At 34.8% G+C, this 24,575-nt stretch overlaps 1 protein-coding gene across 32 annotated transcripts in view; it reads left to right on the forward strand.

The window, feature by feature from the left end:
• ARB2A (ARB2 cotranscriptional regulator A) overlaps positions 1-24,575 on the forward strand; it is a 383,076-nt gene that overhangs the window by 200,861 nt on the left and 157,640 nt on the right. For all 32 annotated transcript variants that reach the window (XM_070234560.1, XM_070234566.1, XM_023618013.2 and 29 more), the window contains one exon: positions 14,830-14,949. In XM_070234560.1, the coding sequence (XP_070090661.1) occupies positions 14,830-14,949 (120 nt within the window). The remainder of the gene's footprint in view (positions 1-14,829; positions 14,950-24,575) is intronic.

A 24,575-nucleotide genomic window follows, 5' to 3' on the forward strand; every position in this document is an offset into this window, starting at 1 on the left:
AAGTTAGCACATCTAACACTTCACATAGCTACACTTTTTATTTTTCTTTTTAAAATCTACTGTCTTAGCAACTTTCAAATATACAAGGCAGTATTGTTAACTATAGTCACCTGCTGTTTATTACATCCCCAGAACTTATTCCTCTTATACCTGGAAGTTTGTATCCAGTTCCCCCACCCCCACATGCCCCCATCCCTGACAACCACCAGTCTGTTCTGTTTCTATGAGTTTGAGTTTTTTAGATTCCGAAAATAAGTAACATCGTATAGTATTTGTCTTTCTCTGTCCATCTCTATCTTTAGAACTTTTATCGTATTTAGCATGGTTTGATCTGCCAAGGAAGAGTCTTTTAGTGTTTTGCCTAAAGACTGAGGGTCTGACTGCCTGTAATCTGGAAGTTTAGAAGGGATGAAGGCTGGGGGAAGGGAGGGAAGATAGGTCACTACATTAGATTTGCATATGGTCACTTAGTCCCTATTTTTTCTTCAGAAACTAATGCCACCTGTTTCTGATATTCCCATTCCATTTCAAAATCTCTCCTGTCAGGATGTGGAAAGACATTTACCGAGTTCCATGGAATGGAAGAGGAGAAAATAACTTTTCAACCAGCCTCACCTTAGCACATACATCCCACTCTCCTTCAACCCAAGAGGTACCTGGAATCCTCCCCATGCTTTGGAGGATTTTACCGTAGAAATGGAGCCGGTTCTCAGCTTTTCCCACCACTAGGTTGGAATTGGACTTTCTCCAATCTGCTAACTCAGTTACCATTCTTCGATCTGCTCTCCATCTTCCAAAGTCACTGTGTTTTCTTCTCCCTTGTCCTTCTTGCTTTGTCTCTGTGGGAAAACAAAACAAAACAAAACCTTTTAGTCTCGTTTTTATGGGATTTGGGAGATAATGCTCTCAGGTGCAGATATTTAATCTGCCATTCTAAACTGGAACTGAGATCATAAGTATTTAGAGCAAGTGTCAACAAACTTTTTCTTTAAAAGCCAGAGAGTAACTAATTTAAGCTTGCAGGCCATATGGACCCTGTCACAACTACTCAACTCCACTGTTGTAAGGCGAAAGTAGCCATAGATAATACATAAACAAGTGGACGTGGCTGTGTTCCAGTGAAACTATTGACAAAAACAGGTTTGATGATCCCTGTTTAGAGAAAAGATTTGTCACGATTGTTCTTTTTTTTGGTCAGCTTTATTGAGATATAATTTATATACTGTAAACTGTACCAATGTTAAGTGTACAATTGGATGTGTTTGATAAATGTATACCATCGTGTAACCATCACCACAATCATGGTAAAAAAGCATTTCCGTCACCCCAAAAAATTTTCTCTTGTGCCTCTTTGTCATCAGTTCCCTCCCTCTATTTTCCGACCCTGCCAACCAGCTGATGTGCATTCTAACACTATGGTTTTGGCTTTTCAGAATTTCCTATGAATTGAATCATACAGTATGTAGTCTTTTGTGTCTGGCTTCTTTCACTTCGCCTTATTCTTTATTGTAGATGAATAAATGGTAGAAAATTAATAATAGATCTCCAGCTAGGTTCAGTTTTTCTCCCATAAGGTAGCAGAAGCTATTCAAGGAAAAAGAGGACACATTTAACTTTCAGAAAACCAACTGCTTCATTTCACAAAGTTTTTTTCATGTGAACCTGGCCCATAGTACATGATACCTACATAAGCAACACTCTTATCCCTCTTGTTTAAAGGCCTTTAGCCATGTAGTTCATTGCTGCAAAGAGCAGCAACCCTTGGTTATATGGAAAGAGTTAAGGAAAGTTTTCTTTCCTTGAAGAAAAGGGTAGTAAATGTTTTAACAAGGCAGTATAAAAGTGATTGAGATTGCAGACATAGAGTCAGACTACCTAGGTTTGAATTCTGGCTCTGGCAGATACTAGCAATTTTCTCGTGTAAGTTTCTTAATCATTCTTTGCCTGTTCATCTGATTACGGGGATAATAATAGTACATACTTTATAGGATTGTTGTCAGGATTAAATGAGTTAATATCTGTAAAGTATTTAGATCTATGCCTGCCTCACTATGAGCTATAGAAGCATTATTTTGATTGCACTTTAGATTGCATTAAGAGAGGAAAGCTTAAATTTCATTAAAGTGAATAGGATCGTCAGTGTTTACTTTGTTGGCAATGCTCAGGAGCATAGTTTTGGAATCTAAGGATCCCACCAGCTCCATCTGCCTTCCATTCCAGGTTACAGCCATTTTGTGGCAATTATGGCCCAAACACAAATCATTTGGCACCATTTCTTAAATAACGGGCCATAATTATTTGCTTATCCATTTTTTTTGCTAACTTCCTGTTAGTTAATTGTATAAACCTTATATTCAAACAGATTAAAAGACAATGTTTTATGTCAGCCCAGTATCACAGACATTTGTCAACAGCACTTTAACACAGATGATTTAAAAGGATAGGTAGAATAGCATCAAACTCCAGATTCTAGAACTAGACAGACTTGCTTGCGATTGGACAAGTTGTATGACACTGAGCAAATTAATTAATCTCTGTAATTTGGGATATTTAGAGTATCTATGTCACAAAGTCATTGTAAAGATTAAATGAACAAAAGCATGTAGGCAGTTCAACTGGTTAGTATCTTAGGCGAGATATGGTGATAGCTTGGACTGGGCTAGTAAGAATGGAAATTGAGAGAAGTTTATGGATTCTAGAAATATTTGGGAAGATAAATTAAGTTGCATAAATATGAGAGATAGAAGAAGAGGACGATGTCGAGGATGATTTCCATATTTTTGGCTTGAACAGCTGGGTGGGTGGAGGTACCACTTAAGAAGATGAGAAAGACTGAAGGAAGAACAGATACTGGGAAGGTTGGAAACAATTCACAGTTTACTTTTGGAATGGTAAGCTTGAAATATCTGTGAAATTCAAATATATTTGATGTGGTTTTGAATACTGATCCTTTGTGAGTTACGTTCATTACAATTATCTTCTGTTTGTAACCATTTATAATTTATTAATGTACCCATATTGACAAGTAACATAACCTTGAATCTGACTTCAAGATTGATGGCTGTCAATAATGTCTTGAAACTTGAAAGGTAGGGAAAAGTTGAGAGTTTCAAAATATCTCTAGCAGAAAGATTCTTTTGTCTCTTTTCATTATGTTTAAGGTTGAATCTTATGAAATTTCCATTTTTCTTTATTGAGGTTGTGATAGTCTACAACCTTGTGAAATTTCAGTTGTACATTATTGTTTGTCAGTCATATTATAGGTGCACCACTTCACCCTTTGTGCCCGCCCCCCATGCGCCTTTCCCCTGGTAACCACTAATCTGTTCTCTTTGTCCATGTGTTTATCTTCCATGTATGAGTGGAGTCATACAGAGTTTGTCTTTTTCTATTTGGCTTATTTCACTGAACATAATACCCTCAAGGTCCATCCATGTTGTTGTGAATGGGATGATTTTATCCTTTTTTATGACTGAATAGTATTCCATTGTGTATATACACCATATCTTCTTTATCGAGTCATCAGTCAATGGGCACTTAGGTTGCTTCCATGTCTTGGCTATTGTGAATAATGCTGTGATAAACATAGGGGTGCATGGGTCTCTTTGAAAGGCTGATTTCAGGTTCTTTGAATAAATACTCAGTAGTGGAATGTCTGGGTTATATGGTATTTCTATTTTTAATTTTTTGAGATATCTCCATACTGTTTTTCATAGTGGCTGCACCAGTTTGCATTCCCACTAGCAGTGTGTGAGGGTTCCTTTTTCTCCACAACCTCTCCAACATTTGTTATTTTTTGTTTTGGCTATTTTAGCCATTCTAACAGGTGTAAGGTGATATCTTAGTCTAGTTTTGATTTGCATTTCCCTGATGATCAGTGATGACGAGCATCTTTTCATGTGCCTACTGGCCATCTATATATCTTCTTGGAGAAATGTCTGTTCATATCCCCTGCCCATTTTTTGATTGGGTTGTTTGATTTTTTGTTGTTGAGTTCTGTGAGTTTTTTATATATTTGGAGATTAACCCTTCATTGGATATATGATTTGCAAGTATTTTTTCCCAGTTGGTGGGTTATGTTTTTGTTTCAATCCTGTTTTACTTTGCCTTGAAGAAGCTCTTTAGTCTGGTGAAGTCTCATTTGTTTATTCTTTCTATTGTTTCCCTTGTCTGAGAATACATCATGTCTGAAAAGATCCTTTTAAGACTGATGTCAAGGAGTGAACTGCCTATATTTTCTTCTAGAAGTCTTATGGTTTCAGGTCTTACCTTTAAGTCTTTGATCCATTTTGAGCTTATTTTTGTGAATGGTGTAAAAGAATGGTCTATTTTCATTCTTTTACATGTGGCTGTCTAGTTTTCCCAATATCATTTGTTGAAGAGACTTTCTTTTCTCCATTGTAAATTCTACCTCCTTTGTCGAAGATTAGCTGTCCATAGATGTGTGGTTTTATTTCTGGGCTTTCAATTCTGTTCCATTGATCTGTGTTCCATTGATCTGTTTTTGTACCAGTACCATGCTGTTTTGATTACGATAGCTTTGTAGTATATTTTGAAGTCAGAGATTGTGATGCCTCCACCTTTGTTCTTTTTTCTCAGAATTGCTTTAGCAATTCAGGGTCTTTTGTTGCCCCATGTGAATTTTAGGATTCTTTGTTCTATTTCTGTGAAGAATGTCATTGGGATTCTGATTGGGATTGCATTGAATCTGTATATTGCTTTAGGTAGTATGGACATTTTAACTATGTTTATTCTTCCAATCCATGTGCATGGAATGTCTTTCCATCTCTTTATGTTGTCAGTTTTTTTCAAGAAAGTCTTGTAGTTTTCATTGTATAGGTCTTTCACTTCTTTGGTTAAGTTCACTCCAAGGTATTTTATTCTTTTTGTTGCAATTGTGAATGGGATTGTGTTCTTGAGTTCTCTGTTAGTTTGTTATTAGAATATAGAAATGCTACTAATTTATGTAAGTTGATTTTGTACCCTGCAACTTTGCTGTAATTGTTGATTACTTCTAGTAGCTTTCTGATGGATTTTTTAGGGTTTTCTATATATACAATCGTGTCATCTGCAGACAGCAAGAGTTTCACTTCTTCATTGCCTATTTGGATTCCTTTTATTTCTTTTTCCTGCTTAATTGCTCTGGCCAAAATCTCCAGTACTATGTTGAGTAAGAGTGATGAGAGTTGGCACCTTTGTCTTCTTCCTGTTCTCAGAGGGATGGCATTCAGTTTTTCCACATTGAGTATGATGTTGGCTGTGGGTTGTCATACATGGCCTTTATTATGTTGAGGTAATTTCCTTCTATACTCATTTTATTGAGAGTTTTTATCATAAATGGATGTTGGTTCTTGTTAAATGCTTTCTTTGCGTCTATTGAAATGATCATGTGGTTTTTGTTCCTCATTTTGTTAGTGTTGTGTATCACATTGATTGACTTGCGGATGTTGAACCATCCCTGTGTCCCAGGTATAAATCCCACTTGATCATGGTGTATGATCTTTTTAAGGTATTGCTGTATATGGTTTGCCAATATTTTGTTGAGGATTTTTGCATTTATGTTCATCAGTGATATTGCCGTGTAGTTTTCCTTCTTTGTGTTGTCCTTGTCTGGTTTTGGGATCAGGGTGATGTTGGCCTCATAGAATGTGTTAGGAAGTGCTGCGTCTTCCTCAATTTTCTAGAATAGGTTGAGAAGGATAGCTATTAATCTTCTTTGAACGTTTGGTAGAATTCTCCAGAGAAGCCATCTGGTCCTGGACTTTTATTTTGAAGGAGGTTTTTGATTACTGTTTGACTCTCTTTACTTGCGATTGGTCTATTCGGAGTCTCTATTTCTTCTTGAGTCAGTTTTGGGAGGTTATAAGAGTTTAGGAATTTATCCATTTCTTCTAGGTTGTCCAATTTGTTGGCATGTAGTTTTTCATAGTATTCTCTTATAATCTTTTGTATTTCTGTGGTGCCCATTGTGATTTCTCCTCTTTCATTTCTGATTTTATTTATTTGAGTCTTCTCTCTTTTTTTTCATAGTGAGCCTGGGTAATGGTTTGTCAGTTTTGTTTATTTTCTCAAAGAACCAGCTCTTTGTTTCATTTATCCTTTCTACTGTCTTTTTTGTTTCAATTTCATTTATTTCTGCTCTTATTTTTATTATTTCCCTCTTCTACTGACTTTGGGCTTTGTTCTTCTTTTTCTAATTCTGTTAGGTGTAGTTTGAGATTGCTTATTTGAGATTTTTCTTGTTTATTGAGCTGAGCCTGTATTGCAATGAATTTCCCTCTTAGGACTGCTTTTCCTGTATCCCAAATGAGTTGGTATGGTGTGTTTTCATTTTCATTTGTCTCTGGATAGTATTTGATTTCTTCTTTCATTTCTTCAATAATCCATTGGTCCTTCAGTAGCATGTCGTTTAATCTCCACATCTTTGCCCCTTTCCCAGCTTTATTCTTGTAATTGATTTCTAGTTTCAAAGCATTATGGTTGGAAAAGATGCTTGATATTATTTCCATCCTCTTAAATTTGTTGAGGCTTGCTTTGTTTCCCAACATATGGTCTATCCTTGAGAATGTTCCATGCGTACTTGAGAAGAATGTGTAACCTGCTGTTTTTGGATGGAGTGTTCTATATACATCTATTAAGTCCATCTGGTCTAGTTTTTCATTTAATTCTACAATTTCCTTGTTAACTTTCTCTCTGGATGATCTGTCCGTTGGTGTTAGTGTGAAATTGCCATTGTTTAAGATCAAAAATGTCTAATATTGGTAACTTCATATGGTTCAATTTAATGTTTAGACACCAAATAGTGGTCCTTTATTTTTGAAGATGTTTTCAATTATGCTATATCATAAAATGCTACGGCATTTTTATGCATTCAAATATACTCCTAGTCCTTTAATCATCATTAAACACAAATACACTTTTTAAAAGATAACACATTTAAAATATGCCAAAATTAAGGTAAATTTTTCATCCAGATTATTTAATTGGATTAAAATAAAATTACATCCATGTGACATTATAAAATATATTTTACACATAACTGTTCTTATAAATGTTTTGTTCTATACTAATGTACAATTTATACTTTGTTCCTGTACAAAGGAGTTAAATAACAGAATCATCTTAATGTTTAAAGCTAAAGCCTGTAATTTCCTTGTGTGTGTCTTTCTGGGTTAGGACCATGTGGTATTTGTGTTTCATTTCTCTTGGTGTAGGGTACTCTCCTAGGCAATTCCTAAAAATGTAAATTTTCTTTCATCTTGTACCTATGGATTGATTGGATACAAGATGATAACTTACAGTTTTGCATTCTCATAAATCCATTGGCCTTGGATATCTGCCTCCCATTTAGATTTTATTGAGCTGTATTTTACCTAATGAAAAGTCTTAGCTTTTTAAAGGAAATAATTTTGACCTGTAAATTTTGTCATATAAAAGGTGTAGATTTTATATTAGTGTTCTTTCTCCAGTTGATGTCTCCAGTGTAAATAGTAAATCAGTGGTAGTAATAAGGGCAGCTGATGGGGATGTAGGCTGTGTGTGTGTCTATGTGTGTGAGACATATGGCACATAACTGAAATTAGTGACATAGCTATGTACTAGTTTAAAGTCAAATATGCTAGATTTTATTGTTCATAAAGAAATTTTCTTAGTAGATATACTTAGCAGTATAATCACAGAAAGATTTATATGAAGTAAAATAAAATAATCTTGAAGATTTGATTTTAAAATTGGACATTTTAAAAACCTTTAAATATCTTAAATTTCCATTTTAATTTTCCTAAAATCAAGTATGAGTTTAAGGTATATATTATAAGAGCACTAATTGTATAACTTTGTAGCAACAGGTTAGCCAAAGAAAAATCTGTCAAATTTGGCAGTGGTTCAGAAAATATGTGAACCTGTCACTGTAAGCAGTCTCAAAAGGCAAAATGCTTTACAGGAGCTAATTAACCTTAGAAAATAATTACACAAATATGCAAATGTTGTTTAGATAATTCCATGCGTTATCAGCTCAGGTAGTCCATCATAAATGCAGACCCTGCAATGCCTAGGTAGCAGAATCTGGCCTAGTTGATAAGGCTGTGGTTACTGCATCACTTCTCTTTGGCATTTAAGGATTAATGATGGCACAAGTACATCAGGAAATTCAACCTGTACTCTGAAGACAGACGAGTTCCACAGTGTAAATATCCTATGCATTCTACCACCAGCAAACTCTAATTAATGGATGTACTTCTTGTCTTTTCGTGCACTTTGTACATTTGCATATTCTAAAATCATCCAGCTTGAATTTACTTAATACAAAATGCATTCTGATGTGAAACTCTTGGAGGAACCTGTAGAGTAGATTTTGTGTGCTTGCATTTCTGTAATTGAGGCATATTAGTAAATCTTTCCTATTGAAATCTGTTAGTTTCAAAATACACTGCTCATAATATACACTCTGGATTATGGTTTATGAATATATAATGGTTGTGAACACAACGTGGGCTGCATGTTGGAACAACACAAATTTGCCTTAGAACAGCATCACCTCCCTTATTCCAATTTTAGTAAGGTATTATGTCAAAAATATATATTAAAAACTACTCTAAGTTTATTAATTCCTGTGCTACCTTTATTGTGCTTAACTGTTGTAGGAGGCAGCAAATATTTGGCAGAATTTGTTACATCTTAAAATGATGGGGATCTGGCTAGTTTAAACATTGTGAATAGTAAAAAGCCATAATTTTGTAAAAGCCTTGGGAAATAGTCACATATGAAAGCCAAGTTTTTTACTGCTAAAGTTTATCCCCTTTATCACCTGTTTTTTGAAATAATATTTTGAGTAAAACTATTTCTTAATTTTATGTCACTAGTCCTTCAAAAAGTGGAATTCACATAGTGTCGTTAGCTTTCCTTGACGGTTCAGGATCACCGTTGCTCCTGTCAGTTACTGTGCTTTAAATGCACTTGTGTTGCTCAGTAGCAATAGTCTCAGTCTATTGCCCTCTATGTGCTCTTCCAATTTTTGTGGTTTCTCTGTTTCTTCACTTATTATCAAACTTTCAGCTATCACTTCTTCCTCTTAAACCTATTTGAAACCACCCTTCTGATTTGCTGCTTGTAAATGTGCAGTGGGTTCAGACCAGATATTAGAATTTGTTAGATATGAAGGTGTGAAGACCCTGCTCAGATGCTGATTCCCCCTAAGAAGCCAGCAGTTGTCAATCAGTAGGATTTCTTATTTTTTGTTGTTTACTTATTTTATTATAAAAATCATGCATTTTGTAGAAATTTTGGAGAGTTCAAAAAAATATAAAGAAGCTAAAAATACTCATAATCCCACCATCAAAAGCTCAGCTGCTTTTACTATTTTTGATTGCTTCTAGTCTTTTTCAAGCCTTTTTATAATAGTGAAAATTATACCACATATAAAGTTAGATGAACTGCATGTATCATTTCATAAACTCATTGAATGGCTGCCTGTTACTTCCTTAGACATATAAGCTATACTTTACTTAAATATTTATTTCTGCATTGTTGAACATTTACTCTCCATCCAAATTTTTGCTTTTATAAATGCGACATTGATGAACATCTTTGAGCATCAATCATTTGCCACGTTCAGGTTATTCAAAGCTAGATTTCCTAAAATGGAGTTTAAATACTCTTTTGTCTTGCTTTTTGAAACACACTTAATGATATTTTGTTAATAGTATCGTTGTCAATAGCACTAGCATAGTTAGTCATTTATTAAATGCCTGTAGCATGCCTCTTATTTATAGCTTGAATCCAAAAGAGAATCTAGCTTCAAATCACTTATATTCTAGAAGGAAAGAGAGTGACATGGCAGATTAAAGAAACAGCAGGCTAGAGAAGAACCAATGACATAGTACATACAGGATTCAGTTTAAGCTGCCGTGGCTAATAGTAGAGCTGACAGATAAACTTGAGCCAACAATATTTTGCAGGAGTTTTAGGATAATAATACATGTAAATAGATATAAATACCTTGCATATATTTCTTGTAAAATGTTGTACGTCAAAGGTTAGTGAAACTCTTTCTCCTTCTGCATGAGAATCTCACCTTCAGTTAACTTTCTAGCTCTTTGTCCCTGGAAGCCTGATAAGGTGGTGTCTTAAATTGGATTTCCTAAGTCACAGATTCTGAAGTTGCATGCAGGAAGTTTGTTGGGGAATTCTCTTGGGATCAGCACCTGTAGGGGAGTGAAAAAAATAGAATTTGGCAGGAGTTAAACTGCAGTACGGTCACAGCAAAGGCCTCATCTAACTCCATGGTAATCTCTGGATCTGGGATGGCTTTTCAGAGATTTTCTGCCTAAGCAAGATATAGGGCTTTTATAGAGCCATATCATTTCAACCAGTCTAAGTTGCCTCAGAGGTGGGATTGTAACTTTAGGCAAGATAGTGTTCTTTGGCTGAGAGCAATTCCTAGAGAGTGCCTCAGCTGGAGCTGTCAGCTGCTAACACTTGCACAGCTCAGGAAATAAGTGCTGTATAACTAAAGGGGGTTCTGGGAAGCATGCTATAGCATCTACTCTAAGTGGATGGTTGCTAGGCAACATTGTCTATGGTAGAAAATGACCCCTGATTGGTAAACTGCCTCTGAATTAGAAGGAATTATAATGGACTATAAATACCATAGCTTTGATTGTCCCTGAGGGTAGTAGCTCTTGTAATTGGGCATGTCACTTACAGGCAGGAACCCTGGAAGCCATGCCTGTGGAATTGTTGCAAGAGATATTGGTTTCTGTGGGATATAAGATTTTAAGTCAGGGTAACTCCTGCATATACCGAAGGTGAGTGTGATTCCCTTACTCCTGAGCTAACACCACATGGGCCAAAGAGAATAACTCCTGGAAGGCTATGTGGTCTGCTGCAGGAACTGTTGCGAGGCTCCCACTAAAAAGGAATGCCTGGTGCAGCCCTGATGGCAAACTGTGATTCCTACCCTGTATCTTTGGAGGTCAATGGATGTCAAGTGTGGCCCAGAGTAGTCTTGTGTACTTGTTTAGTTGCACTGGTAAGTGACTCCGTAAGTGGGTATTGTAGGCATTTTTTCAGATGAGTCTCACTTTTTAGAACGTTTTGTTTTAAAATCTAAAACTGCAGAATAATTTGATGATTTTAAAGTCAGGCTGAAAATATGTAAATACTTGAAGGTTTTTTTCCTACTGCTGATAGGCCACCGTTAAGAGATATTTGTCTCCATGGAAGAAAAGACTCAGCTATAGTACTAATCTCTGAAAACAGTAGTCTTTATGTGTGAACAGTGGAAAGAACTGTTCATTCTTAGCTCTCCTTTAGTCATAGATTGGTCATTTGGGCTTAGTTGGCAGTTTCCCTCATATCCTATGAGTCACAGAGTTTCACTGACTCTTCCTTTGTAATGACTCATTCCGTCCCTTCCTTTCCATTCACTCTGCTATCACCCTGAGTAGCAGTATAGTCTTTATCACCTCATATACGGATTACTGAACTGCTACCTTGAAAGTGCTCTCTGCCTTTAGATTTTGCCTAATCTGAGCTGCATTACCCATGAAATCCCAGACTAAATTCCATGATAGAGTTTTGTCTAGGGTTTTCAGCCTGTTCAGCCTGTGTAATCTAGATTTTCCTGGAGATAAGTTCCCTGGAAATAGTGAGAAGGAACACTGGAAAGATAGGTTTAGAGAAGATGTTGGCTAAAGAGTTCCGGGTATTTTTAGGCAATGGGAACCATTTCAGTAAAATGACCTTTTAGGCAGGACAATAGGTTGGTCAGAGCTAGGCTTCAGGAGAATTCATCTGGTAATACAATAAAGGAAAAGAATAGAAGAAATGAGACTAGTTAGGAATTTATGGTTAAGAGAACCCATAGTGAGGTGGGAATGGAAAGGATGGAATAGATAGGATCCCAATGGTATAAAGGAAGAATTGTTGACTGTGGGAAGAAAGCAGGAAGGACCTCACTGAGGTCAGATAGTGTGGATTTATAATGGGTCCATTGCTGTCCAGATAGGAATAGAGAAAGTAATACTCCTCACGCACTAATGCCTCTTATGTCTATGTGTTAACACCCTTCTGAAATTGCAGATGCATTAAAGGCCAGGATCACGGCTTACTTCTTATCATCCTTATATGTCCATTTCCAGCACAGAGCCTCTTGGGCACAGTTATCTAATCTCCTATATGTTTCTATTCTGTCCATATATAGAATAATATTTAGAACCAGTCCAGGTATTTAAGATTGTTAGTTCTGCCAACTGTCAGCAGGTGGAAACTCTGTTACCTCTCTTCCTGTTTCAGTTTTACGTTTATTTCATTGTGAGGTTTAACTAGGGTGACCAGATGCCTAGGTTTCCTCTGGCTAGTCCCAGTTTAGACCTGTTCTCCTAGAACAATTACTAATAATACCTTTCTTCACTCTCACACGTTTGTACAATAAGTTCTCTGGTCATTCTGGATATATGTTCAGAGAAGTGCTAAATATGTATTAATTTATAACTATAAAGAACACACTTGTGTATCTACCACTCCAATCAAGAACTGGAACACTGCCAGCCACCAGAAGCCTATTTCCCAATCACAACTCTGTCTCTATTCCTTAGAGTTAACTGCTATCATGATTTTTATGATAACCATTTTCCTTTTTAATCTAATGAAAGCTAACTTATCAAAGCCAAAAATGCCCTACAAGGATTTCCTTCCAGTTATTTTTCTTTTATTTATTTTGTATACTTTAAGTGTGGGTAATTTCATATTTATGTTACTAATAGATATCTTTGAAAGTATATTTGTGTTTTAGTATATGACTAAAGGTTGTAAGGAATCATCCTGAAGATAGATATTGTGTTTTCATTATTTATTTATTACACTACGATTTAATGAGCAAGACTCAAGGCCAATTCTTGGCCTCAAGAATTTGTAATCTAACAAGCAACTTTAATACTACAGATCATTCAGTGCAATGATGGGAGTATGTACAAGATGTTGTTGTAGGACATTACCTAGCCTTAGAGATGATTGGGAAGACTTTCTAGAGAAGGTGATGTCTCATGTGAGTTCTGAAGACAACTAGGCATTATGCAGGTGAAGGTGGTGGATGAAGTGGTGGCAGAGCACAGGGGTCACTTTCCAAACAAAGGAAATAGCCCAGAGACAAGAAAAGTATGGCACAGTTAGGTCACTGCAATTTGTTCCCTGCAATTGGAACATAGAATGTGTTGTCTTTGGTCTCTCGTGAGGGAAAAGGGTGTCTTTTGGTTCAAAGTATTTTGCAGGGCAGTGGTGAGAGATAGAGTTCAAGGCAGAAGCCAGATCATAAAAGGCCTTAAGTGTCATACTGAGTTTAAACTTGATCCTGAGGGCAATGAGAAAACTTTGAAGAGTTCTAAGCAGGGAACAAGTAATATGGCAACATGATCATTTTTGCATTTTTGAAAAGTTGTTCTCACTGTAGTCTTAGAGCATATTTTAAATGAGCAGTCCTAGAAGCTTGGAAACTGGGCTGGAGACCATCACACTCATCCACTTGTGAAACGATGGTCGCTTGAGCTAAGCAAGAGGAAATGAGAATGGAGAGAAGTGGGTGGATTTAAGAGACAGCTGGGGATAGAATCAAGAGGATTTTAATGATTCATTATATGTGGGGTTTGAGGGAAAGAGAAATAAAAGATGTGGAGATTTCATCTGGAGGTGGGGAGCAAAGACAGTGACACAGGTTTGTAGAGGAAATTTTTAGTGCAGTGTTAAATTGGTTGAGTTGGAGGTGTCTGTGGGACATCCAAAAGGAAATGACCTTGGGTCTGGAGCTCTGGAGAGAAATTTAGGGCGGAGATAGACATTAAGGAACAATAGCTTCTAGGTGCCAAGCGAAACCATTCATATGGACCTTAATATGATATTATAAAGTTTCTGAGATGGAAAATGTGAATAGATGGCGTTCATTGTCTAATAACCATGACATTTTTAGGGAATTAGTCTTTTGGTGTTAAAGCTTCCAAGAAATGTTTGCACAAAACTTTTTCATGATCTGTTTAGTTTTTAGCAGTTTTGATTTTTGATCAGTATTATTTAGCTCTTTGGGGTTTTTTTCTTTTTCACATTATCCAGGTTTTAGCTTTAACCACAATATGTGTCAGCTATAGAAACAAATAAAATAATAATGAAGTTGTTATGGAACTTTTGGAATTAAAGCAACATGCATTCATTTCTTAGGGTTTAGCAAGTTAGGAGAAAATGTAAAGCCCTTGGGTTTATATGTTTAGATTTCTCCCAGTTCTAAAAATAAAATCTGTGTGGAAAATGCTTTTAGAAAAAAAGTATATTTTTTAAATAATCTAATAGAAAATATTTGTTGTTAATTTTCTACTCATTGTCAGCTTACAGAGATACTTAAAATTTTATAAAGCAAATGATTTAGATGTTGTATAAGTATTTTCATATATAAATATAGAAATGTATCTGAATTTTTTTTAGTATCACACTGTTTTGTCATGAGACCACTATAACTTTCTGCTATGAAATTCTAATGTACTTAGATATATTTTAATATCTCAAATATACCTAGAATGCAATTTCCCCTCAAAAATGTGCTTATTTTAAATATTTTGTTTCAGAAAATTATTGTAACAGTTAAGCTTAGCAGTAATTTACTAATAGTTTAATACTAATTTATTCTCTAATTTGAATTTTCAGTGTAGTTCTATAGTGTTATTACTATTTTGAATGAGCTCTAACCGTCCTATTTTTTATGCTGTGTAAGCAAGTGTATAATTTAAGTTTTGATTACTATAATAATTAGATACAGGATATAATATATGATATTTGTTTTCTTTATAGGAAAATGGTTCTCCTGAAGAGCATACGGTCTATGTGTGGGACCATTTCATAGCCAAGTCTGCAGCCGAGAATGTATTTTTTGTTGCTCACAGCTATGGAGGACTTGCTTTTGTTGAACTGGTAAGTGCACATTTAACTCTACTTTTAATTCCCAGACTCTTTACATGTTCATCCCCTCCACTCCTTTTTTTCTTGGTATCATTACTTTAAATTATTTTATAAAGGATGAAAATAAAGTATTTTGAGTAAATGATTTTGTGACATTTAAAGAGAGTACATAGACTTATTTATTTTATTGTGGCAGAGCTTTTCAATGCTAACCAGAAAGCTTTTGATTGTTCCTTATTTACATATTACTTTTTAATTTCGACATATAGCCCCAGTTTCCATACATCTTATGATATTTATGTTCCCTATTTTATGTGCACACCGTTGAAGTATATATTATCTATGAAGTGTTTAAAATTTCAAGAGATCCTTTGAATATTTGGGAATATTTTGATAATCTTTAACTGACTTTTGTCTCTACAAGTTAGTACTTGATCAGAATCTATGTAATTAGTACTAAAAATATCAGAAAGCCTTTATTAATCTGCTTCTAAGTGGAACACATTGCTTGGCTATAAAAATCTTTGCATTTCAAAATAATCTGATTCTTGGAGTTAAGGTTATGTGTACATGATAGAAAAAGTTATTGAGATTTCTGAATTTCATCTGTATTATATGCAGAGTTACAAGTACTATATCTTGCACCAATATGAATGGTTAATGAGATATAATCAGTACTAAAAATGCACTAGTGAAGAATTCCTGCTCCTTGTGCATAACTCCTTATGTCACAGGAAGGTACCAGTGCTATAATAAAATGATTAATTTGATAAAAGTGCATTTGATGATTTTAAATCCAAGTAGCCTAAGGTGGACATTAAAAGGAGGCACAGCATTGGTTGTCTAATTTTATGTTTCTAAACTTTGCTCTATATTTCTCTTTGTCATGGAAATTAAATATATTTCCATGGCCTTTTCAACTTCCTCACACCTTATTGCTTATTGCTTACCCACATGATTTAGATATAAAACTGGTGGTGACACCTGAGAATACATTTGCTGACCTAAATTTGTAAATGCTTCGGCTCTCTTAAGATCAATAAATAAGCTAAATCATTCATTTCTTAAATTGATTTCACTTTTTAGAAATTATTTTTAAGTACTTTTAACTCTACTGAATTTATTTATTTTAGTATATAATAGATAAGATAGTTCTCTAACATGCTAGTATGACATACTTTTTAAAATGTGAATGTTGTCTTTCAAGTAGTTCCTTTAACCCTACAGATATAAATATATATATACGTACATGCGTATGTATGTGTGTAGCTGATGTTTTCTTTTTAAGCCATTAATTTACTTAAAACATAAAATTTCATTGACTTGTAGAGTAACTTAAAATATGTCTGAGAGTCTGCAAGACTAATCAAATCTAGTTTTTTTACTTTAAGACAGTTTATAAAACCCTTTTGTATATCAAATTGGGAATTTAAGTCAATTTTGGACAGTTTTAAAAATGAACTTAAGATGCCAGAGTAGCAGATGACCAGTGTGTCAGTCCTGTTTTGCCTGTCCTTCTTGTCACACACTGGTGGATATTTCTCCACTTTTGTTCCACTTTAATATAAAGCACACAGATGTTTCAGAACAAGACTTGACTTCTGACCTTGAGGCTATTAGGGTCAGGGTCCTCAGGGCCTGTGAAATTATCACAAGCTGAGCTAAAGTTTTTCTCCATCACAGGAAGTAACCAGTAAGTAAGAAGTTAAAAAGGAGCTTTGTCAGAGAGACAAGATGGTCTCAGTAAGGGTCAGCTTCTGTAGTCTGCTATCTCTGCAGGAGGTGCATGCATGGGAGGAGGAATATAATATAACCACTGGCACATCACATATCTGTCAGGCAGCACCAGGACTGAGAAGTCTATTTAATGTAATATACCTTGTTTAGGTTTTAAAATATTAATGGCGATTATCTCAACTTCATATATTTGCTACTTTTTGTTAAGTAACTTTGATGGGGGTATGGACTAGGGGAGTACAGATGGTGGCAACTAAAGAAAAAGTGGTTCCTGACCTGATAAAATGGATTCCTCTAAACAAATAACATTGTACACTGATGAGTTTTACATAACTTTTTGACAAAGCTTGATTAATATATTTAAGGCCATTGTGTTTCTACTTAAATTCAAAAGGATTTTTAAAAGAGAGCATTGATAAAGAAACAACTAAAAAAAATGGAAATATCTTTAAAACTTTTGCTTTTGCCTAAAGCTGAATAATATTCTTTCCTATTCTCCCCAGAATTCTTAGGGGGAAAGTTGTGGTATTTAAAATATTGACAAATATTCATTCTCTCAGAATTTTTCAACATAGGTGTATTATATAAAAGTGTTTTACATGGACTCAAAATTTGAATATTAACTTTACAAGAAAATGAATTGTGAACATATTAAATTATGGTTTAGTTTTTTTATCTCAGTAGTAGTATACACATCAGACGTCAAATCCTTTGGATTCCAGTAAAGTTGCACTGTTTTAAATTGTCGTAAAATTCTACTCCTGATTAAAGACTCTGTACACACACACATACTCTTCTTACGGAATAGTCCTAGTTTGCAGCATCGTGTTTGAATGCATAGAAACTGTTTTTCTCCCATTCTCATACAAGTTCACATTTTTATTTTTAGGTCATGAATTTTAAGAAAATTTACTGTAAATGTAAACTTTGTGGCAATGACAGTTTCACCAATAGATGCAATTACTTATAGTGCTTATTGTTTGAAAACAGGTGCCAGTCAGGACCTATTCTAAAATATATCTTGCCACTTACTAAATTAAAATTGTGCATAATTGTAGTTTAAAATTGAATGTGCTAATAGATTATCTGAAAATAAATTACTTTTAAATTTAGATCACAGAATAGTTGTAGAGCTTTCGTGTTTTGCTAATTGTTGTCTTTGAAAACTGAGCACGTAATTTATGATTATATCCTATCTTAAAGTGTTGAATTTCTTCTGAAGAATACATTATAGTTAGAGATTTATTTTCAAAGCCCATGTTCATTTTATGGTAGTAAATCTTGGAACTTGATCCAGTCTAACCTCATAAAAACGTGTACAGTTTACTATAATACTGAGAAAAATGATACTAAAAATGTGCCTTTCACTGCTTTTATTCACATCATATGGTAACAACTCAAATTTTAATTCTCCACACTTTCTGTGATCCTAGTAAAAGTAGATGTTGATAAGACAGCACTGGTAGCAATTCTAGCATTTACTCATTAAAAGCAAAAGGGAAGAACTATTTATTTTATGAATTGATAGTGAATTTTTGGAAGTAATATATCTACCCTATGTTATCTTTTCTGTATATTTAAAATAACACTGATATATAAAGTTAGTTATTAAACCATCATTTATGAAGCCTTAAATTTCTCTCTAGAAAATTCTCTTTTATATGTGATAGAATTAGTAGTAATAATCAGAATGCATTTACTAAATGCATGCAGAAAGACAGCTACAAATAACACGGCTTACTTTTGCTTTATATTAGTTGTTAAAAATTGAGCTCTTTTGTTGGAAATTAACTGTCATTAAAGAAAAATGCAGTTTTTAAGCATTTCCATCATCTCTTTCTCCAGCCACTTTGATGAAGTGATGATTCCATTGCTTCCATTGTTGGTCATTTCAAAGTGCTTTGCTCTTGTCTTTCTAGGTGATGGTCAGTTTGACAAAATTAAGTAACCTTAAAATTTTCTTTTATTGGTAAATGTTTGCTTTCCTTGTCAATGCCTGGTTTCCAATCTCAGCTCACCTTACCTTCTCTGTTTGCAGTGCTTAGTAAATCAACTTGCATTCAGATTTTTTGTCTTAGTCAAAGTGAGAGTGTTGATTTTTTTTTGTAAAAAACATTACACAATTTTAGTGAATATGTTTCATTAGTTTATTGAATCATCTTAGCTGATACAGAACTAATATTTTTTTCTTATTACTTTTATTTGCTTTTCCATATTATTAGTAGTGTGTTCACAACCACCATTAAAAACATCACTTAGAAATGTGTGAAAACCGCTTCTTTTGAAAGTGTATCTCTACCCACTTTTGATTTTGGTTTCTCCATGCTTGTCAGCACTTGATTGGCATCTCACTTGCATGTGAATTAAGGAATGAAGGGAACTCTTTTCCTGCCATTGTTCCATGCTGGGCTCCCTAGCCTCCAGGCAGCCTAAGCTGACCTTCAGCAGCTGAGAGAGGACTAGTTGTTGGACATAGCTGTGTGAGGACGTTCAACCTCAGTCTACTCTGAGTCAGTCTTTTAGAATTGGCCAGAGCATGATTTGGATTTACGCTGAAGAGAAAATGGAATGAGACTAAAAGAATTAGTTTTACCTTTAGTGACATCAGTTAACTGTGACCTTAAAGAAGCATCATTTACATTTTGTCTGGAAAGAACGAAGTAAATTGGATATTGGTAGGATATCTGCTTATTATGATCAATGAGAATAGCTGAAAGTTAGGCTGCTGGGAATCAAGAATTGAGGAGAGGGAGAATAAGGAGAGAGCAACCAAAGAAAAATTGAGCCATAATAGTATCAAAATAATTCAGGCCCCAAACACTTCTTACAAACCTACTTAAAAATGTAGGTAATTCAGTAAAAATAAGTTACCATTTGTAATATAACTTGAATTTCTGATTTGGCTGCCTGCATGATACAAATAGCACGTTAATATATGGAATGATTACAACTTGTTTTATGGAATGCTGTCTTAATTCTTTAGTTGTTTTAAAAATGAAAACAATTTAGTTTTTGCAAGCTCTTTGAAAGAGGAACCAGAGGTTATATCATTTTTACCTCTATTCAGTTTTATTTCATGCCATGCATATAGTAGAAATACTATCTTTTGATTGGTTGTTGATAAAGCTAATTTTAGGAGTTAGACGCAAGAGTCCGAGTGAGATCCAATGAAGGGCTTTACCGCCACAGAAGTAGTGGGAATGGCAAGGAAGAAGCACACGTTAGAGATGTTAAGGAGACAAATTCTCCATGGCTTAGTGACATTGGATCTGGAAAAGTGAATGAGGAGAAAGAGGGTAGTAGTCTATCCTTCTCCACACCCACCTACAGAAGCGTGTCAAAGTGGATATGAAGAATCCAAACACAACAGATAAAAAGTAGTGAACAGTGATTATGCAGATATGTAGGTATTTGGGGAAACAGTTGGCACATACTGGATATTTAATAATTATGGTTAATAGAATAAATGAGTTATCAAATGAGAGTTTTAAAAAGAAAAGGTGAGAGTTAGATATACAGACGTGATTTGTTAATAAGCACCACAGGAGTTACCCATGTATTGAGGTTTAACTTTTTTTCAGCTTTTACTCAAATAATTTTTAATACATATTAGGAGGACCCACTGTTTAAAAGAATGACTCAGTTTGTTAGTTTTTATGTTGACTCCTCTCTTTTTGTCCCATATCTAACCAGACAACTCATTTTGTCAGTTTTTTTTCTCTGAAGTATTGATCATCCCTTTTCCTCTTTGTGCCCACTGTTGTTAACTTCCTCATTTCACAGCTATGTCACTACACTCTTCTACTCATTTTCCCACTGACTCTCTTTACCCTCTATTCCATCCTGTATACCACACCCTGGTTGATATTGTTTGAATACCCTTTTTACCATGCCATTCCAGAATCACATTGGCTCCCTATTGTCTACTGCTTCATCTCTCCTCTCTGTAAATTTAAGTCCTTCCATATATTGTGATTCTCTCTTTCCAACTGTATTTTTTCCAATAGAAACTTTGGTTTCTAGTCTTAATTTCCTTACTGCCATTGTTCTGTCTCAGCTGACCTCTACCCCTGGCCTCCAAACACAGTGTAGTAGAAGAACCCGAAACTTGGAAGGAAGTAACCTGGATGTGAATCCTAGTTCTGATACCTACAAATTATGATAACTTGGGTCATATCCCTTATGTGTGTCTTCCTCTGTAAGTACCTACCTATAGCAAAGTTTGAGGATTAATTTAGAAAATTCCTGGTTTTTAGGAATTAAATCAATGTTAGTTGAATATGAATCTAAATACCCACAGGATATGCTCATTCTCATTTTTGCTAATGCTGTTTCCCTTCCTAAGTGAAAAGATTTTTCTCCTTACTAGATTTTTCACAAAGTATTCTCAATTAACTCCCCTTTTTTCTATAGTATTTGCATGTTTCACAATTGAAAACTTTAGTACATACTAATTAGTTTTAAGTTATCTTTTATCTCTAAATCTTATCTTGCCCAAATCATCTGGAAACAACTTGGGGCTAAAGAGTCTAATATTCTTACTCCACCCCCCTCCAAGTTTGGGAACAGTATATATTACAACAACATGAGCAGTCTTAAATATCTGCACAGTTAATTGACTGATATATAGAATTTAAACATTAACAATAACTCTTTTACTAGTTAAACTTATTCATTATTCCAGCCCTCCATTTGAATATTGACTATTGGGAACTCTGCCTTATCAATTCTTTCACTTTAGACAGTGTTCCCTTTTTGTTCCTGGTGTTAGTCTATTATAGTTTCCTCTCTGCTGGTGACCCCAACCCTCAGGCTGACTGAGAAGATTGCTTCTCTATGACTCACTCTTCAAAGTATAGTCTTCTGAATCAAAGAGGAAATTATTAAACTAAGTTATAATTGCATCCTCATAATGTTATATGGCAGTGTGTGGAATAAGTGTAAGAAACTTTCCACTTTATCCCCAATCATGAGTTTAACATTACTTTTAATTTAGTAATTAGCTTACTTCTGCTTGTTTTCATGTTTTTAAGTTTTAAAAAATTGAGGTATAATTCAGTTATCTTTTTTGAGATATAATTAAGATTTATTGAGCTTTATTGAGATATAATTCACATGCCATAAAATTCATCTTTTAAAGTGTACAATTCCATGGTTTTTATCATATTCATAGAATTGTACAGCCATCACCATTTAATTTTAAAACACTTTCATCACCCCTAAAGAAACTTTCATGCCCATTAGTCATCACTCCTCATACTTAAAATCCCACCAGCAATGTGTCAGGGTTCCAATTCCTCCACAGCCTCATCAACAGTTATACTAAGTTTTGAAATTGGGAAATGTGGCTCCTCCAACTGTGTTCTTTTTAAAGATTATTTTGGCTATTCTAGGTCCCTTGTATTTCCATAGAAATTTTAGGATCAATTTGTCAATTTCTGTGGAAAAGGAAGCTGGGATTTTGATTGGGATTAAATCTATAGATCATTTTGTGGAATATTGCCATCTTAATACTCTTAAATCTTCCAATCCATGAACATGGGCTTTCTCTCCATTTATTTAGATCTTCTTTCAAAAATGTTTTGTTGTTCTTAGTGTACATGTCTTACACTTCTTTTTTTAAAATTTGTTTCTAAGTATTTTATTCTTTTTGATGCTATTGTAAATGAAAATGTTTTCTTAATTTCATTTTCAGATTCTTCATTGCTAGTGTATAGAAATACAATTGATTTTTATATATTCATCTTGTGTCCTCCAACCTCGCTGAACTTATTAGTTCTAATAGTTTTTTTGTGAATTTCCTAGGATTTTCCATGTTCGAGATCATGTAATCTGTGAATAAAAATAGTTTTACTTCTTCCTTTCCAATCTGGATGCTTGCTTTTTTTTTTTTTTTTTTTTTTTGGTTTTGTCTTGTTTTGTTTTGCCTAATTGGCCTGTCTAGTACAATGTTGAAATGGAGAAAAGTTTCACTGATCTTTAATAAGAATCTTTTTGTAGAATAAAGAATCCATATTACTCCATTGGAATTACCTTTGGAGGAGGCTTTTTCAGTATCCATATAGGTGGGCTGCATTCCGGTCTCACTGCCCAGCATCTGTGCAGCTGAGAGATTGGACACTCTATCTCTTGATTCAACAAAGACTGCCAGGAAACTACTGTCTGGTATAATTACCACAATAATATGTAAGGAGAACCCAGAGAAATTGGCATATTAATTTGCAAATCATGTATGTGATAAGGGACTTGTATTCAGAATATATAAAGAACTTGTACAACTCAACAGTAAAATGACAACACAATTAAGGTATGGGCAAAGGATTTGGTAGACATTCTCCAAAGAAAATATACAAATGGCCAATTAGCACATGAAAAGATGCTCAAAATCACTAGTCATTACAGAAAAGCAAATAAAAACCACAATGAGATACCAGTTCATCCCCACTAGGATAGCAAAAATAAATAAAGACAAACAATAACAAGAAATATTTCTTTTTCTATTGGTTTTATTAAAGATCTTAGTGGGTAAAGAAGCTTGAGAGAACAAGGATGGAAGGCAGATCTGGGCAAAGGTCTCATTATTAGAGTTCAGGATGGGTTCAGGAAGAGCTAATTCAGCTGGAGAAATTGGCTTTGGAGGGAGTAGCAGGTAACCATCACTAGGTAGTTATCTATGGAGCATGGTAAGCTCAGGTTTGAAACAGGAGGTATAATCTGGTTGCAGGGAATAGAAAAATCAAGGCATTAGGTGATAACTGAGCAAAAAATGTAGTCACTGGTTCTAAGAATACCTCTTCTCCCCTACCATACCCCACCTCACTGCCTTATAGGGAAGGAAGGGGAAAAAAGGAACAGGATCCAGCACTGGGGAAAGGATAAAGTAAGGTTTAAGGCATCAACTATTGATTCGGGCTTAAGAAATGGAATCCTTTCCTGAGAAAGAAGTTATAGCAGTAGGCAGAAAAATCAGAAGGACTATGAAATGATGAATCAAGGCAGAAGTCCAGTTTATGTGACTCAAGTCAGAATGGGGTAGAGTAGAATACTGCATTCTAAGGTCATTCGGATACCCAGGACTTATCCTTGGTATACCTGTATTCAGGTTTCTCTGGCTATAAAGGAGATGGAGTGGGAAGAGCTATCATTTTCCTGCTTTTATGGCTCTGAGATGATCACGTTATAGGTCTCAAACTTTCTTTGGGCCCAGAGAAACAAAGTGACGCTCTTCTAAGCTACTGTGATGTTAACTTTTAGAGTTGGGAACTTTTAGCCCTTGAATTTATGTCAGTTCTCTCTCACCTCATATTTTTTCTTATAGGTTTTCAACGCATTTTCATTGAGTGAATTTAGATCATAATAAAGTCACCTGGAACACATAAGTTTGACTTTATAGAAATTGTTTCTTGGAGTTAGTATTGAATATTATGCCCTCAGAACAAGAAATGGGTTAGAAAACTGCTATTAAAGATATTTATTTATTCACTTGAACACCCCCACTCTGTACAAGTACTGGGGGGGGAAACGTTAAAACACATGATCCTTGGCCTCAAGAAGGTTATAGTCTAGGTAGGAAGCACATTTAAACAAAGAAAGTAATACAGTAAGATAATTGTCAAGTGGGATGGTAGCCAAGAGGTCATTATGTTAACTTCCCCTATATGAAGATCCATACAGTAAATTTGTCTGAGAGTTAAATTTTAGGAAGACTTGTTTCTGTTGATAAACTGATAAGCTCTTTTTGTCAGAAAATAAGAACTCTATAATGCATTTTTACCTTTGTCTCTGGTAAACCCAGAGCTGTGGTTAGTTTACTGATTCATTAATTATTCTCAGCCCTGATCTCTTATTCAGTGTCTTCTTTTGCTAAAAGTCACCTCATAATCCTTTTCTTAATCAACAGA

This window comes from Equus caballus, chromosome 14 (assembly GCF_041296265.1).
Source record: "Equus caballus isolate H_3958 breed thoroughbred chromosome 14, TB-T2T, whole genome shotgun sequence".
Taxonomy (NCBI): domain Eukaryota; kingdom Metazoa; phylum Chordata; class Mammalia; order Perissodactyla; family Equidae; genus Equus; species Equus caballus.